The sequence below is a fragment of the Salvia hispanica genome, chromosome 3 (assembly GCF_023119035.1).
Source record: "Salvia hispanica cultivar TCC Black 2014 chromosome 3, UniMelb_Shisp_WGS_1.0, whole genome shotgun sequence".
In the NCBI taxonomy this organism is placed as follows: Eukaryota; Viridiplantae; Streptophyta; class Magnoliopsida; order Lamiales; family Lamiaceae; genus Salvia; species Salvia hispanica.
Genome location: NC_062967.1, coordinates 19324645 through 19339907, shown reverse-complemented (window position 1 = coordinate 19339907; position 15263 = coordinate 19324645). Strand labels below are relative to the sequence as shown.

Below are 15263 nucleotides of genomic sequence, written 5' to 3'. Positions count from 1 at the left end.
GTTCTGAAGAAAATAAAATATGAGCATGGAAAAAGTAGATTACATTATTTCTACATTAAGAAATGTGCCATTTTCAATGAGATTAAAATACGGTTTCCTTTTAATAAGACAATTTATTTTATCTTGAATTGATAGTCTTAAATTAATTTATAAGTAATTTTTCTGAAACACTCCAAGATAATTGAAATGTTCATAAAACAAAACGAGTAATACACTCTAGAGTCTAGATGATTGTTTTTAAGTAACCACCTTGCGAATTTGAAATAATTTTCTGTTTTCATAATCGAATATGATTGGAAATTACTGCTACGGATTTTAGTGTAATCCAATTTAACAAAATCCATAGCACAATAACACAAATTTACGAAAGAGAACAAATAAATGCAAAACTTCAGTCAAAAAGCAGAAAACAAATTTAATTTAAAATTAAAATTAAAATATGGAACTCATCTAATAACAAATTACAGGTACAAGGGTGTAAAATTTTACAAAAGAGAACAAATAAAAGCATAACTTCAGTTAAGGCATAAAACAAATTTAATTTTATATTATAAAATGTAGAACTCATCTAATACTGAAAAATTACAGGTGCAGGATGTAAAATTTTATTCTTCCTCAAAACTTAGCTTTGAGGAAAGATCAAGCCATCAACTTGGTGAACTTGGCAACAAACAGTCCACTCGTTGATGAAGTCACCGGATCAAAACGTAAAGCATTTGCTACTCTAGATTGCTTACAAGGCCAATTCATTGCAGCATCTATCTCCAGCAACTCTGCAAAACACAGCACGGACGAGTGTGAGTGTGAGAGATCATAACGGCACAGAGTGTGAGTGTGAGTGTGAGTGTGAGTGTGAGAGATCATAACGTTAGACACGAAGAAATAGGCCCCAAAGTAGGGAAAGTCAAAAGTTCGAATATCACCATCATCTCAGGCAACAAGAGGAACTACTATTTACATCATTTGAATTGGTTGTTGAAAACTGCGGGTTAAGGGTTACTAACTTATGCTACTACAATTTCCAAACAATTATACCAGCAAGGAGACTGTTTAGGCAGAGTCATGAGTAGGTGAATCGGTCTCAAAGTAACTAGGGATAGAAAAATCTTACTAGCGGATGCACATTCTGAGAGGAAACGTTCTATCACATCTTCATTCTGAGCAACGGTCAAACTAATCACCACAGGAGAAAACATGAACATATGGTTAAGAGTAATTTCAGTGATAAAACGATGGAAGGTTTGGAAATTTCAAGCGAGAATATGTGAAAAAACCTGCATGTGCTGTAGATGAGTGATCCTCCAACTTTAAGCAATCTAAATCCATTGACTAGCAATTTGAACTGCAATAGAGAGAATCTTACCTTAATAAAATGTGGGGAAATTGTGTCTGAGAGAGAGGGAATACTGAACCAAGTAGGTTAAGTCACACCACAAGTCAATAAGCTTTTATCTGAATTATTCAAATTGGAACGAGACAGAATGATACATACAACATATAAATCAAAAAAATATCAATAGTATACGGTTTTTAGTTACCCATCCTAATGTAAGGGTAAACATGTGCATATGGAGAGACATATAAACAAATAAAATCAGTTTCTCAGACCTGATTTCCTTTCGGGCTTAGGTCTTAAGAGTGACATCGAGTAGAGTTAGGCGAGAACACCATGTGCAAATAAAAGTAGACACGTACCTGAAGAACAGTCAAGTCATCAGTCCTCTCAGCCTCCAGTACACGGCGTTGAAGTGTTGTCCAACCCCATTGTTCAAATTTCTGAATGTGTTTTATCGAGCCATCATGAGTGCATTCTGCATCCACAAGGACCTGAAGTGAATTCCAAGACAAAATAATGGTGCAAAATGTTACATTTGCAAGAATCTCAAAGAGCAAAAAAAAAATAAAAAAAATTGGCTGACAGATTATGATTTCACCTTGTCATAGCCGAATTGCGAAATTTCTTGGTCATTTACTTTTCTGTACACATTATGTTTGCTCAAACCAACCACCCCAGAATGTTGCCCATAAAATATAAGTTCTGGTTCTTGAATTTGTGAAAACGTTTTAGAAGCTTTAGCTATCCTCTTCCGTTCTTTCCATGGTCTTCGAGGAGTCCACATGTTGTATACCTCGGTCTTTTCTCCCACCTCAGTATCGGCTACAGAACAACGAAATACTCACATGTCAGCTCAGTATGATCATGACGTAGAAGCAAACTTTCAAAACTAAATTGAAGGATTGTATTCTTTTTCTGATTCACCACATGATTTAGAATTTGACTGAGTCCTGAGTGGAATAAGGGAAAATGTCGTTCCATCAGCAACAAAGAGACGGCATTGGTCACCAATAGCATATTTCTGCAGCATAGTTCTTGCAGCTGCTAGCCGATGCCTAGCAATATCAACACCAGTCACAGAACCTGAACAGCCAAGAAGGTCCAGTATCATACATAGCTTAGCACCTGCAAACACATGAAATCGATAAGTCATGTGAATTTGAAGAGATTACATAGATACTAACATATGCACATTACACACATAACAAGGCACAATCAGAAGCATATAAGCAGTATGAAAGAACACATACCAGGAGCTGCACAAAGATCAAGGACGTGATCACCCGGTGAAACATCCAAAGCTAAAACCGCAGCTCCTGAAGCTGCATCTATGCCATATATCTACAAGATAAATTTAAGTAACATAACTTCAATATTCTATCCAAATTCTATTTTGCAAAAATTCTTCACAACACAAAACAGCAACAAGGGAACACTAAACAAGATGCACCCTAACATCTCGGAAACAGATTATCGAAAAATATGAGGAGTCTCGTTTGCACCTTTCCTTCCTGATACGCCTTTGTGCTTGCGATTCGAACATCAGGCGGAAGAAAATAAAAATCAGGCAGCCAATAAACTTCTTCAAGTCTACACTTAATCTCATCTTCAATTTCTTCCTTCTCGAGTTTACACCCTGGTTTTAACCTTGAAGAAAGAACAAAACACCTAATCAACACCTTCTAATTACGAAAACCTCGCGTGTAAGTGAACATCAAAATATCCTTATCAGATTCCACTCGCTTTCTAGTCCAAAAATTGTAAGGAATATTCATTACTCCATTGAGAATAAACCAGTTTCCGGAGAGTAGTACCTAATGTAACGAGGAGTGGAGTGAGAGGCGGCATAAATCGAAGGATCCAAGCCGTTTTGATGGAGAAATTCGAGAAACGATTCGGGCAGCGGAACTTCAGAGGCGCCTGGCACCACCTCCATGGAGACTATAAATAAATTGATGAAGAGCAGTGCCAATCGTGGACGGCGACGGCGTAGAGGCTGCGGATTTTAAAATTTTACAAGGGGTTTGCTTTTGCCACTTCCTTCCCTTCCCGAGCCTTATGTTTGTTTTGACTGAAATCCCTGTTTTACCCCTGTATCTCGGTATCTCTTCACCTCTCCTCTCTCTCACGCCATTTTCTCTTCTCCCCTTCACTTCCGCCGCCTCATCCTTTGCCCGAGCCAACTGGCGACTTCTCCGTGACGCCGCCAGTCCGCGCCACTCGCCCTAACCTTCAAATTCCCTCAACATGCTTCCACTTTCAGATTTTGGGATTCAAGCTCAGATACCCATTTCGGATTTTGTCAAAAATTAAGGTTAGAATCTTGTTTTTACTCTCCTGGAGCTAGTTATTGTGAATAATTGATGAGAATTCATTCTAGGTTGTTGATAATTGAACCACAACTTTGTACTTAAGGCGTGAAAATGTTTCAGTGTGGATTGTGTTGGTAACTAGATTTAGGGTTCTTAGAATCTGAGGATCTTATATTTTTGGGTGAGTTCAGTTCGGAACTATGCAATTGAGGTTATAGATATGGCTGAAGATTGGAATTTGATATACTAAAATCTGATTATTGGGGATGATGTGTTAATTTAATGTTTTTTATGTAAATTTTGGAGATGTTTGATTAAATTGCTTTTGGAAAATTGTTTGATTCGTTGTTATACAATCTGAAAGCTATATTTTAACTATTGAAAACATGGTCAATTGGTCATGAATCATGATTTAAGCTCAAGTTAGTATGTTGTGGATTATGAGCTAAATTTGGTGTATTCAGACTGCGTTGTTAATGCAGTTTTGTGTTGCTTGTTATTGCGTATACAGACTGAGAATTGTTAAAAGGATAAGGTAAAATAGTTATACGTGTTGGATAATAACAAAATGAGGGGCAATTACAATTTAGATACAAAATATTTCACCAATGTTTCAATTGAGTACAAAATGTTTTAAGTCAACAAATATCATGCAAAAAGTTTGATTAGTGTTACGAATTAGTACATTCCATCTAAAATTCACTAACACTATTACTTTTTCTTATTTTTCTCTAAAATTGTACCCTAAAAACATGATATTATTTCTCTAAATAATAAATTATGCATTGCCATATGAGCATTTTATCAAGACAATGAATTCACATTTTATTTTCGGCTAATATTTGTAGCTAACTTTAGAGTCGAAATGATGAAAAATAAGAAAAAGTAACGATGTTAGTGATTTTTAGACGGAATGTACTAATTTGCAACACTAGTCAAACTTTTTGTATGATATTTGTTAACTCAAAATATTGTGTACTCAATTGAAACATTGGTGAAACATTTCGTCTGTAAAGTTTAATTACCCCACAAAATGATGTGTTAAAGATTAAGATTGAGAAATACTAGGTTTTATCTTTTCAATGTAGCTTGGAAATGAATTTCATTATATGAATGTGTATTAAGTTTAAAGAAAGAGTAAATCTTGGGGTTTGTATTTTTGTGACGGCCGAGATATAGCTATATTTTACAGGCTTTTTGCCCAATTATATTGAAGTTGCTTGGTAAATTGCAGGTTTTTGATGATTTTTAGTTGAGTGGACCAAAATGTGACACCACTTATTCAGTTTCAATTAATCGAGTAGTGATTGTATTAGATTGAATTTGGCTCATTTTTTGGCATTATTTGTTGAACTGCAGCTTCTCTTTGCCAATTTGGAATTTGGGGCTGTTGAAAATCTTCTTTAATGCATTTTGTTAGCTCTATGTCAATATTTTTGCAATCCTAAATTTATTTAAAGACAGTTTATTTAGCTGCTACAGTTACTCAAAAAGAAAAAAAAAATTGTTGTAACTTCTTAGCCTTTGGCTATTACTAATGCTAATAATTTCAATTTTCAGGAAATGCTGCAAGATGGTGATTTTTGAATACCACAGAAGATTAAAATGGTGGAGTTTTTGTTTATACGCACCACCTTATCATCCCAACTTACAAAGACAATTTTCCCTTTGGTCAATGAAGAAAGATCCCGATCTTGAATCAGCCCTATCACGAAACCATAGGTGGATGGTGAATAATCAGATCAAAAACATAATCCTCAGGTGCCCTGATCAAGTCACGTCTATCAATCACATTCAGAAGAAGTTCAAGAGCCTCGACCTTCAGGGGAAGGCACCTAACTGGCTTAAGAAGTATCCTTGCTGCTTTGAGGTATATCGTGAGAACAACGAGTACTTTTGTCGATTGACAAAGCGTATGAGGTTTCTGGTTGAGGAGGAAGAATCAATTAAGGATTCGCAGGAGCTTGTATTTGTTGAGCGGCTAGCAAAGTTGTTGATGATGAGCAGAAACCATAGGCTAAACATTTCAAAGGTCAATGAGTTGAAAAGGAATTTCGGGTTTCCTGATGATTATTTGCTAAGGATTGTCCCGAAGCACGCTGACATGTTTCGGGTTGTGAACCATACTGGGAAGCGGAGTTCAATGGATATCGAGCTTATATCCTGGAATCCAGATTTTGCAGTTTCTGCTGTTGAGAAATCAGCTAAGAAGAAGGGTTCTGAGCCGGCCTTTTCATGTTTGTTGCCAGCTACATGGGTGAAGTCGTGGGAGAGGTTTCTAGAGTTCAACTCGACTCCCTATATTTCACCTTATGCAGACTCGAGCATTTTGGCAGAGGGATCAGTTGAAATGGATAAACGAAACGTGGCTTTAGTGCACGAATTGCTATCGATGACTTTGTGGAAGAAACTCTCCATTTCCAAATTAAGCCATTTTAAGAGAGAGTTTGGCTTTCCTGAGAAATTGAATGTTTTGTTGCTGAAGCATCCCGGTATTTTCTATGTCTCGAACAAATACAAGATTTACACTGTTCTTCTTAGGGAAGCATACAATGGTTCAGAATTGATAGAGAAGGATCCGCTTGTTGTGGTGAAGAATAAGTTTGGGGAGCTTATGCAGGAAGGCCTGCACGAGTACAACCGAAGGCACTACTTAATGAACTTAGAGAAGAAACAGAAAAAAGGGGTTACAAAAGTTAGGCCTATTGGTAGGAGTAGAGACGATGATGAAAAAATCTCTGAACAAAACAATCAAGAAGGTAATTTAGGTGGCATCCTTGATGCGGAAGAAAGGAAACGATTTTACAAAGTTTTGTTTGGTGATGATGCTAAATGAAATGTTAATGGTCTTTGCTATATAATGCAATAATGGTTTGTCTTCAGTTTACCTGTTATGATTTACAGTTGATCTTGTACGGCGCAATTGTTCTTGAGTTTTGGGCATGAAGATCAATCTTGAAAGGTAAATATACTAGTACATTGTTTTTATAATCATGCTATGCATTGTGAAATACGTCCACACGTATATGTGCGAATAGACAATATATAGACCGTCGGTGTTATGGCCCACGGTATGTATCTAAGGATAAACCTCAAGTAGAGACCTAACACCAAATGCATGAGTAATTTTGTAGCTAGTGAAGCCAGCATCAGAGAAAAGCTTTGCCCATTCTTTCTCACTTCTTTCTATCCCGTTGAAGTAAGCCATCATCGTCATGTCGAAGTAGAGTTGATCATTAACAACTTTGTCATCCTCTCTGTTGATGTCCAGGACCGCGTCAATGATTATCACCTTTGCTCCCGTGCTGCCGTTGCTCTTCACAATGTCTTTGCATCTCTTTAGGATTTTGAGACAGTTGTCGCTGTCCCAGTCGTGCATTATCCACTGTTTTTATTGTCACTTGTTAGTATTGTTTGCGAATGACGGGCTTGTTTTGTTAATGAAAGGACGGTGAGATAAAACGTATTCATACCTTGAGAAGAACAGCATCGGCTGGAGGGATAGCTTCGAACATGTCTCCCCCCACATAGCTCAGTTTGCTCGTGCCTTCCAAGCCGGCCACAACATGTGGGAGGTCGAGAACAATGCATTTGATGCTGGGAACCGCCTCAACGATGGCCTTAGCCATAGTCCCAGTACCACCCCCGACGTCAACCAGTGACTTGATTCCCTCAAACACATGCTTGTAGTCCCGAACAAGTACACTGGCCACGAGCCTTGAGTCACTACGCATAGCTTCATCGAACAAAGTACCCATGCCCGGCCCATGTGCCACATGCTCCCAGAACATCGACCCATGCACTGCCTCAAACTGCGTGAGGTGGTTCTCGCTGGTGAGCCATTCACTCATATGGTGCCATGAATCTGTCAAGACGGGGTCCAACATGAGCAGCGCGAGAGGTGCCACCGTGAGAGGTGCCTCTTTCAAGAGAAGGCGCGAGGATGGCGTCAGCCAGTACCGCACCTCCTCTTGATTGGCCACTTCGGTGAAGAACTCGGATTGGACTAACACCCGCATCAAGCGGTGGATACATTGGGATTTGCTGACATCAGCATTAACAGATTCAACCAATCGAGAGAGCGTTATAGGTTCGCCGTGCTTGTGGATCGCGTCGGGTATGCCTAATTGAATCGCACATTTTAGGGACATCGAGCTTACGAAGGCGAGCATGTGGTTCCAAACATGAGCTTGAGCTTGAAGAAGGTCAGCTGTGGACACTTCTCCATTTTGGAATGCCATTTGCTCACTATAAGAGTTATTTTGTGTCTAGAACATGTTAGTCGATGCCTCTTTTATACACATACATGCACTGAATATTTTTGAATGACAATAATGATGCCTTCTTCTCACCTAATAAGTTAATAGTACACGCTAATTTCATGGTTTACTCGGATTTCATGTGGATTTGAACTGGGATGAAAAATGATATTTCAATATATACAAATATTTTATAGGTTCAAAATGGAGAAATATATTGCAACTTTTTGAAATAGGACCGATGAAAGAGTTTTTATGCTGCATGAGTCGCCATCCTTACTTTTCTAACCAATTAAAAACAAAGTACTACTATAAAATGTTGTCTTCCTTACCTAAGAAATGTTATAATTTCATGTAGATGTGGCATGAAATAATTCATGAGTTGCATGAGATAGTTCATATGAGTTGAATAGACATTTTACTGCTAGAAATTCATTTCATGATATAATTCAAAAATGGTTTAAAGAAAGAATGTGTTCCAATTTAATAAATAGAGAGCATGTCATTACTGAATAAAGTTATTGTCTTCATATAAATTTAGGTCGTCCATCTCCATGCGATAAATTCTTGTATTATTTGAAGAAATGATATCTTAAGACACATATCAAATTATCAAATTATCTTAAGCTTGATATCTTAAGTAAATCATTCAAAATGCTAACGAGAATAATTTAAAAACTTGATTTTGTAATTACTAATTACTAGTATCATTAAATACTTATTCTTTCAATTTTGGAAATAAATGTTTCGCTAAAAGATTTTCAGTTTTTCATAATCGGAATTCTATGTGATAGCCGAAAATATACGTCACTTATCTACATCAAATAGCTTAAGAAATACTTAACCAAATAAAAAAAAAATTATCCAAACAATACTCCATGTCTCCAATTCAATTTTCAATTCCACAACATTCATGCTTCCAAAACTTGTCTCAAAATGCGAAAGAAAGTAAGAAACCATATTTTCTCATATACTAGTATTGATTGTCACCGTCTGCATATGAACCCAAGTATTTGTGATACATGTTTAGTTAAAACGTCATGCTTCCACTATTAATGTTATTTGTTTTTTATATATTTAATTTAATTTTAATATTTAAAAAAACTGTTATTGACATCATTATTATTATTATTTTAAAAAATTTAAAATAGTTAATTTAATTAATTTATTTGGAGTTGTAGAAATGAGGATACTGAGCTATGATTATTTAAATTGAATTAATGACATCGATAATAATTTAAGTATTAGAATAAATGTTTAAAACAAAATAAATAAAGTCAATATAATGTTTAAGTATTAGGAACTAATATATCATTCATTATCACTATCTTGAGATCAGGTGTTGCACGTTGAAAATTTATACTCCCTCTGTCCTCAAAGATTATGAACAATTGGTTCGACACGAATTTTAATAAATAAGGGAAAAGGTAAAAGAGAGAGAGAAAGGGTAATGGAAATAATGTTAATGGAGAGTGAGGTCCACATTATTGTAATGATATAAGTTGTTAATGGTCATGGTATAAGTTGTAAATAAAATTATGTGTAGGGGTAATATTTTGTTTGAATTTTCCAAAACAAGAAAGTTCATACTTTTTAGGGACGTACGGAAAAAAAAATTGTTCATACATTTTGGGGACGGAGGGAGTACTAGTATTCTACATAGGAGTTGTAGAAGAACCAAGGATTTGGAGGGGAAGAAAGTGGTAAAAAGTACTACTACCTCCGTCCAAAGAAAATAGACAACTTTTACATAAATATTAACCGTACATATCATTCTCAATGTGGACCTCATAATCCAGTAACACTACTTCCATCATATTTTTCCTCTTTCTTACTTTATCAATTATGCATTAAAATTCGTGTCATTTACAATCTTGTCTATTTTTTTCGTGTATGGGTAGCATTCTGTTTTGATTATGGTCCATGTTTTAGGAATTCAATTTGGTGGTACCTATGCCTAATTTATGTCTTCTCAACCTGCTCGACAGAAATTGCAAGGCATATCAGACCAATCAATTTATTCATTTTACTTTGAACCTAATACGTGCATATCTATCCTCATATCTTTATTAATTAATTAGTTTTGATTTATCGTATCTTTAGGATATCTATTTCTTGTTCGTTAAGTTACTAGCATTATAATGAGGTGACATGGTTATTATTTCCTATAAATGAATGAATATATGAATTTATGTCTCTTTCTGTTTTATTTTAGTACTTTGTTTATAACTTGAGTTGTTTATAAACCGAAGTCAATCTTCGTTCATGGCCGGAGATATCGCTAGCATCTGAAGACTTGCAACTGAATTCAATAGCTGCAACGTTGGAATATAGTCCTGTTTCAGTTAGGAGATCAAGAACATATTTCCTCTGACTGATGAAGATCCCCTTCTAAGATCTTAGGACTTTTATACCTAGAAAGTATTTTAGTAGCCCCAAGTCCTTCATTTCAAATTCTACAAACAAGTTCTTCCTTAGCTGACCCATTTCAAATCATGTCATTTACATAGATGATTAGGCATGTAATCTTTCCCTCTCTTTTTCTTTAGGAACATGATATGATCAGAGTTACTTTGTTTGTACCTATATGATAAGTTGTATTCTAAGCCTTGGTTACTGGTCAGTATGATGAACTTAATCGCATATTTTGTGCAAGAAGACCGCTAAAGTGTGCAGGATATGGTACAAGTTAGGAAAAAGGTGCAAAAGTGTTTCAGGTGAAAAGAACACTAGGGTACAATACTGGTCAGGATGCATGCCGCAGGGCTCGAGTTGGAGGAGAAAGGATTGCTAGAAAAGACCAACTATTAAAAGGGGCAAAAGCGACAATTCACATCAAAAGGCAACCCTAAGAATCAGGGGACGTCACTCTATAAATAGGAGGACACATGAAGAAAGAAGAGAGCACTTAGAGAGATCCATTCCACACATGGAGGCTAGCTCCACCACTTCTCGTTTCTCGCCCTTAGTTAGAATCACCAGAAGACTTTGTCATTTGCCAGAAGAAGTTCGTCGTCGTCTCAAAGCAGTTGTCGTAGTTAGAAGAACTCTTCGTTACATCGCTGAGGGGCAAAACAATCCTTATTTCTTTATGTTTTATGTTTCGAAGTGAATCTTTAGTTATTTTGAAGTTTTTTGCTTTGTGAAGTTGGTTACATTGTTTTAAATTCGCTACTTTTGGGATCTAGTCGTACTGAAGTTGATTTCGTTTTCTTTTCATGTTTTGATCATCGTTGATTTCTTTTCTGCCTAGTTAACTAGATCTAGTAATTTTACGTCGATTACTGTTGTTAGATGCTTAAATCTGTTTAGCAAGATCTATTCTTTCCTCAAGTTTTTTTTACAAGTTTTAATCGGTTTAATGTCTCTTGAAAATGCATGGAAATAGTTTTAACATGAGTACCACTCGAATTAAAGGACTATCTACGGCTTTAGAGAAAATTTTGGAAAAAACAATTTTGAATAACCCGAGGATGGATACCCTAGTCTGCGGTGCCACAGCTAGTGATGTCAATCAGGTCGACCCGTCAGGTTTCGGGCCAATCCTACTCGGGTTGCGGGTCAATCAGGTGCGGGCTAGTGATACGCTCGCATTTTGTACTATTTTAAGGCCATTATTTGGTCCATTTTTAATGTCAAATTCACATTACATGTCCATTATTTGCATATTTTATCTATTTTGGTATTCTGACGTGTTTTGTGAGAAATGTGCATATTTAAGCCGGAAAAGGGAGTCAAAATGCAAAGTCTGGTAATCTGGAGTTCAGACGACGACCGACGACCGCTGCAACGTGTATGGCAACCACCGGTGCCCGGCAGCCAATAATGTGTAGCGGCCACCTCGGAAATTTATGATAGAAAAGAAGTCTCGTCCGACAATCGCCGGAGGACGCATGGCGGACCGCCGCCGAAGAGGCAGAGAGTCTGGACTACCGCGCGGCGACTGCCGGAGAAGGTGCGGCAGCCCACCGTGAAAAGGCGGCGAATCCGATTGCCCTAGATTTGGCTCCAAGATTTACCATATTTTGAAGTTATTTTCCTTCTATGATGAGGAGTGACTTTCTCCTATAAATAAGACCTCAAGCTTCATCAAGTTAGAGCCTCTTTTTGCAACATAGTTCCCATAGATTAAAAGCTAGAGTACTTCATTGTGCAAGGAGTTGAAGAAGGATTCAAGGACATCAAGAACCACAAGAATTCAACCTACGGGTTTTATTTGCTTTAGTTTTATATTTCAATTGTTTTCCCTTCAATCTATGTGTTTAGATTATTCATTTTTCTATTTAATATTCGTTTTGTTTTTACTTTGTTTCTTCCCTAAGTTATTCTTGACGCTTCACGTTTGAGTGACACATTCTGTGTTGATCCAATATAACTACCTTCATAACTGTGAGAGAGTTCTAGCGAGTTAGGTCCACTTGGTAGACACTACAATTCGCTTCCTTTAAAACGGTATTGTTAATTGAGAGTGAGGACTTTTCAAGGGTCTTAGGAGCTTTTCGGAGTTACGTATTAGGATTGACAACCCTAATGTTAGTAATCAACGTTTGCATTGCATGAGCATAAGCTAGGTGACTCGTCCTATCAAAGTAATAACTGTGCTAGGGTATTGTAGTTTGGAATTTGTATAACCATAATGTGAACGCACATCCCTGGAATTCCCTTATCTCTATATTTTATCTTCGTGTTTTATCTGCAACAAGTTGTTTATTGCTTGCTTTCAGTTTTCAAAAGTTTTCAAAATCTTTCGGTTCTCCAGATAGTAATTGAGTTTTAGTAGAAGATAGACATTTTGTGTTTGTTTTCCCCGTGTTCGATATCCGGTACTGACCTTTAATTATACTGTTGCTACTGTTGCTACTCTGTATACTTGCAGGCATTAATAGTGCTAAAAAATAGTGCATCAGCTAGTCGGGTTGTGATTTCACTCGGGTTATAAAAGTTCAACCCTAACCCTAAAAACTCAGGTTTCAGGCTAGCCTAGCGGGTTAATCAGGTTGCTACTGATAAGATTAACATGCGATCAATCCAATAAATAGTTATGAGAATTCATTTTATTCATAAAATGTAAAATATTTAATTATGATAAATTTGAGATATATGTTTAAACTCAATCATAAATATGATCAAATACTAATATTTGAGATATTTTGTAAAATTTTAATGCATGTTTTAGAAACTTAAATATTTTTAGTGAATTTGAAGTTTATAATTTATTTATCAATTATATTAATAAAAATTCAATATATAATTTGTATATTTAATATAAAACTGTGAGTTATTGTTTTAGTTATCTATATTATAAAATTATCAATGAAATCGAATTATGAGTAAAAAATATTGAATATAGAAATTTTACCAGGTTTTTGGTCGAGCCCGTCTGGTTTTCGGGTCTGGCCCTAATAGTTTGCGGGTTAATCGGGCTAGAAATTTCCAGCGCTGACCCTATAATTTGGTGGGCTATTCAGGTCAGCCCATGGTTTACGGGCTACACTAACATCCCTAGCCACAACCAAGCGTCTAGTTTGCAGATCCGTGAGCAAGCATCGCGTTGGCATCTTGTTGAGAAATTTCATCCACATAATAAAGACCTTAACGCTTAGTGCCACGCCCAATTATCCTTCTCGTCCTGATATCCTGTAAAAAACAGAAGTTAGGATGCATTAGTAATTTACAGTTTAATTCTTTCGCCACGTGGCTAATTGACATAAGTTTATGAGACAATTTGGGCACATAGAGACAAATGAGGCTAAAAAAGGATTTTTCAGACAATTGGGGGGTCCTATTTAATTTTTTATATTACGGGGTACAGATTGCACACAATTAGAAGTATAGGGACCGGAATTAAAACAACTCATGCCATGGAGTAATTTTTTTGCATCACACATGTTTGAGGGACTAGAGTGTAAATGAATTTGGGGATTAGGGTTTGTCAACCCTAATCCGATACCTCCAATTGAGGCGCCTCTCTTCCTCTTGGTGAAAGTCGCTTCCCTGATATTTGCTCCGTTGCCGGTCCTGCCACTCTCGCTCGGCTGCTGGACAGCTTCTCCAGTTATCCCACAGGAGACGGCGACCTCCCGGTTGCCCGCCCCTTGGGGGAACAATCCTCCACCATCCTCTACTCCAATAGCTAATTGGGCCTTGGCCTTTTGATTCTCGTCCCGCCACTCTGGAATCTAACGAGGAGAAAAAATGTTTCTCTGGTATGTTTATTATTTCCACAATGTGAACACCACATTTTTATTTGTCCGGTCTGAAACCTCCTTAGTGGTTGGGTAGTTAAGCGGCGGTTCGTGGTGGTGGTTGGTTTGGGCATTGTTAGTGTTGAGTTCTGGCCGTGAATCCAAGTCCCACTTGGCCCGATGATGAAACGTCGGTGGTTGCGCCGGTTTGGGGATAAGAGTTTGTTGGCGGCATATTCATAAGCCATGTAGCTTCTGTTTTTACCAAACTGTATGCGGTCTCGGCTGAGGGAAATGAGACTTCCTACATATGTCCGAAGATGGCTGAATCTCTTATCTCAGCAGTCGACCGGTTGGTATTGGCATCGATCAATCTCGATCCATATTCCGCGAATGTGTCGTCAGTATGTCTCGAGCCCATATTCTCCTTGTACAATTTGACCTGACTTCTCCTCCAGATCATACAGTAAATATGGATCTGCAGTGATTTCAAAGGTAGTTTGTAGGCTCTCCCACAAAGCCTGTGCGGTTTGAAGATGTGCAAAGTCGACGACGATTTCGGTCTTGATGTTTGATACGCTCAGATTTTGCATTATTTTAAGGACATCATTTGGTTCATTTTGAGTGCCAAATTTGCATTACATGTCCATTATTTGCATATCTTATACATTTTGGTATTTTGACCTGTTTTGTGATAAATGTGCATAATAGAACTAAAAAAGGGCATTAAAAGGTCAAAATTCGGAAGCTGGAGCAGAAGGCAACCCAGCGGGCCTCTGGCAAATGACGACGGTCGCTGAAAATCAGTCCAGAATGTTCTGACTCTCTCCATCGCCCGCTGGGCTTGTTCGCGCGCGGTAGTTCCAGTTCAAATACATTTTTCAACGATTTTGAAGTCCGATTAGGGAAGGCTATATACCATTCTCTTCGTCTTTCAAAGAGCTTCCCGTTGGTACCTTGATCATCTCACTCGAAATTCTGTGAAGTAAGTTATTGTTGTTCTACTGAAGTCGCACAAAGCTGTCAAGTGCAGAATTTTAGGCGAAAATTCAAGGAAGGAAAGAAGACATGATAAGGCTAATTTCATGCATTGGTTATAGGGTAAATTCTGTAATTTCTTGGGTCTAACAAGGTTTTATAAGCCAGGTGTGTAGAGAAAAAGCCAAAACCA

At 37.2% G+C, this 15263-nt stretch overlaps 3 protein-coding genes across 4 annotated transcripts; 1 reads left to right on the top strand and 2 right to left on the bottom strand.

Annotated features, from left to right (window-relative positions):
* Positions 1 to 519: 519 nt before the first annotated feature.
* Positions 520 to 3416, bottom strand: LOC125212724. Of its 2 annotated transcripts, none has more exons than XM_048112962.1 (9): positions 3151 to 3416; positions 2839 to 2983; positions 2587 to 2677; positions 2261 to 2461; positions 1935 to 2158; positions 1696 to 1827; positions 1275 to 1342; positions 1112 to 1173; positions 520 to 773 (listed from the first exon to the last, which is right to left on the bottom strand). In XM_048112962.1, the coding sequence occupies exons 1-9, from the start codon at positions 3270 to 3272 to the stop codon at positions 640 to 642; spliced, it is 1179 nt and encodes a 392-aa protein (XP_047968919.1). In that variant the 5' UTR covers positions 3273 to 3416; the 3' UTR covers positions 520 to 639. The 2 variants fall into 2 exon arrangements, with proteins under 2 accessions (XP_047968919.1, XP_047968920.1); XM_048112963.1 differs by having other exon boundaries at positions 2264 to 2461.
* A 72-nt stretch (positions 3417 to 3488) lies between these two features.
* On the top strand, positions 3489 to 6530 carry LOC125212723 (protein WHAT'S THIS FACTOR 1 homolog, chloroplastic). Its single transcript, XM_048112961.1, has 2 exons — positions 3489 to 3650; positions 5209 to 6530. Exon 2 carries the CDS (start codon positions 5222 to 5224, stop codon positions 6482 to 6484), a length of 1263 nt encoding a protein of 420 aa, XP_047968918.1. The 5' UTR covers positions 3489 to 3650; positions 5209 to 5221; the 3' UTR covers positions 6485 to 6530.
* Positions 6531 to 6603: 73 nt separating this feature from the next.
* On the bottom strand, positions 6604 to 7984 carry LOC125212725 (chavicol O-methyltransferase-like). Its single transcript, XM_048112964.1, has 2 exons — positions 7122 to 7984; positions 6604 to 7033 (listed from the first exon to the last, which is right to left on the bottom strand). Exons 1-2 carry the CDS (start codon positions 7887 to 7889, stop codon positions 6728 to 6730), a joined length of 1074 nt encoding a protein of 357 aa, XP_047968921.1. The 5' UTR covers positions 7890 to 7984; the 3' UTR covers positions 6604 to 6727.
* Between the last annotated feature and the right edge of the window lie 7279 nt (positions 7985 to 15263).

What these genes read in the sequence shown, in the direction of transcription:
- LOC125212724 (XM_048112962.1), bottom strand. Translation starts at nt 3,272, where the DNA reads ATGGAGGTGGTGCCAGGCGCCTCTGAAGTTCCGCTGCCCGAATCGTTT. An exon ending in ATGACTTGACTGTTCTTCAG is followed by an intron (nt 1,343 to 1,695) that starts GTACGTGTCTAC and finishes TCTCTATTGCAG; the next exon opens with TTCAAATTGCTAGTCAATGG. An exon ending in CTCAGAATGTGCATCCGCTA is followed by an intron (nt 774 to 1,111) that starts GTAAGATTTTTC and finishes TGTGTTTTGCAG; the next exon opens with AGTTGCTGGAGATAGATGCT.
- LOC125212723 (XM_048112961.1), top strand. Translation starts at nt 5,222, where the DNA reads ATGGTGATTTTTGAATACCACAGAAGATTAAAATGGTGGAGTTTTTGT.
- LOC125212725 (XM_048112964.1), bottom strand. Translation starts at nt 7,889, where the DNA reads ATGGCATTCCAAAATGGAGAAGTGTCCACAGCTGACCTTCTTCAAGCT. An exon ending in CCGATGCTGTTCTTCTCAAG is followed by an intron (nt 7,034 to 7,121) that starts GTATGAATACGT and finishes CAATAAAAACAG; the next exon opens with TGGATAATGCACGACTGGGA.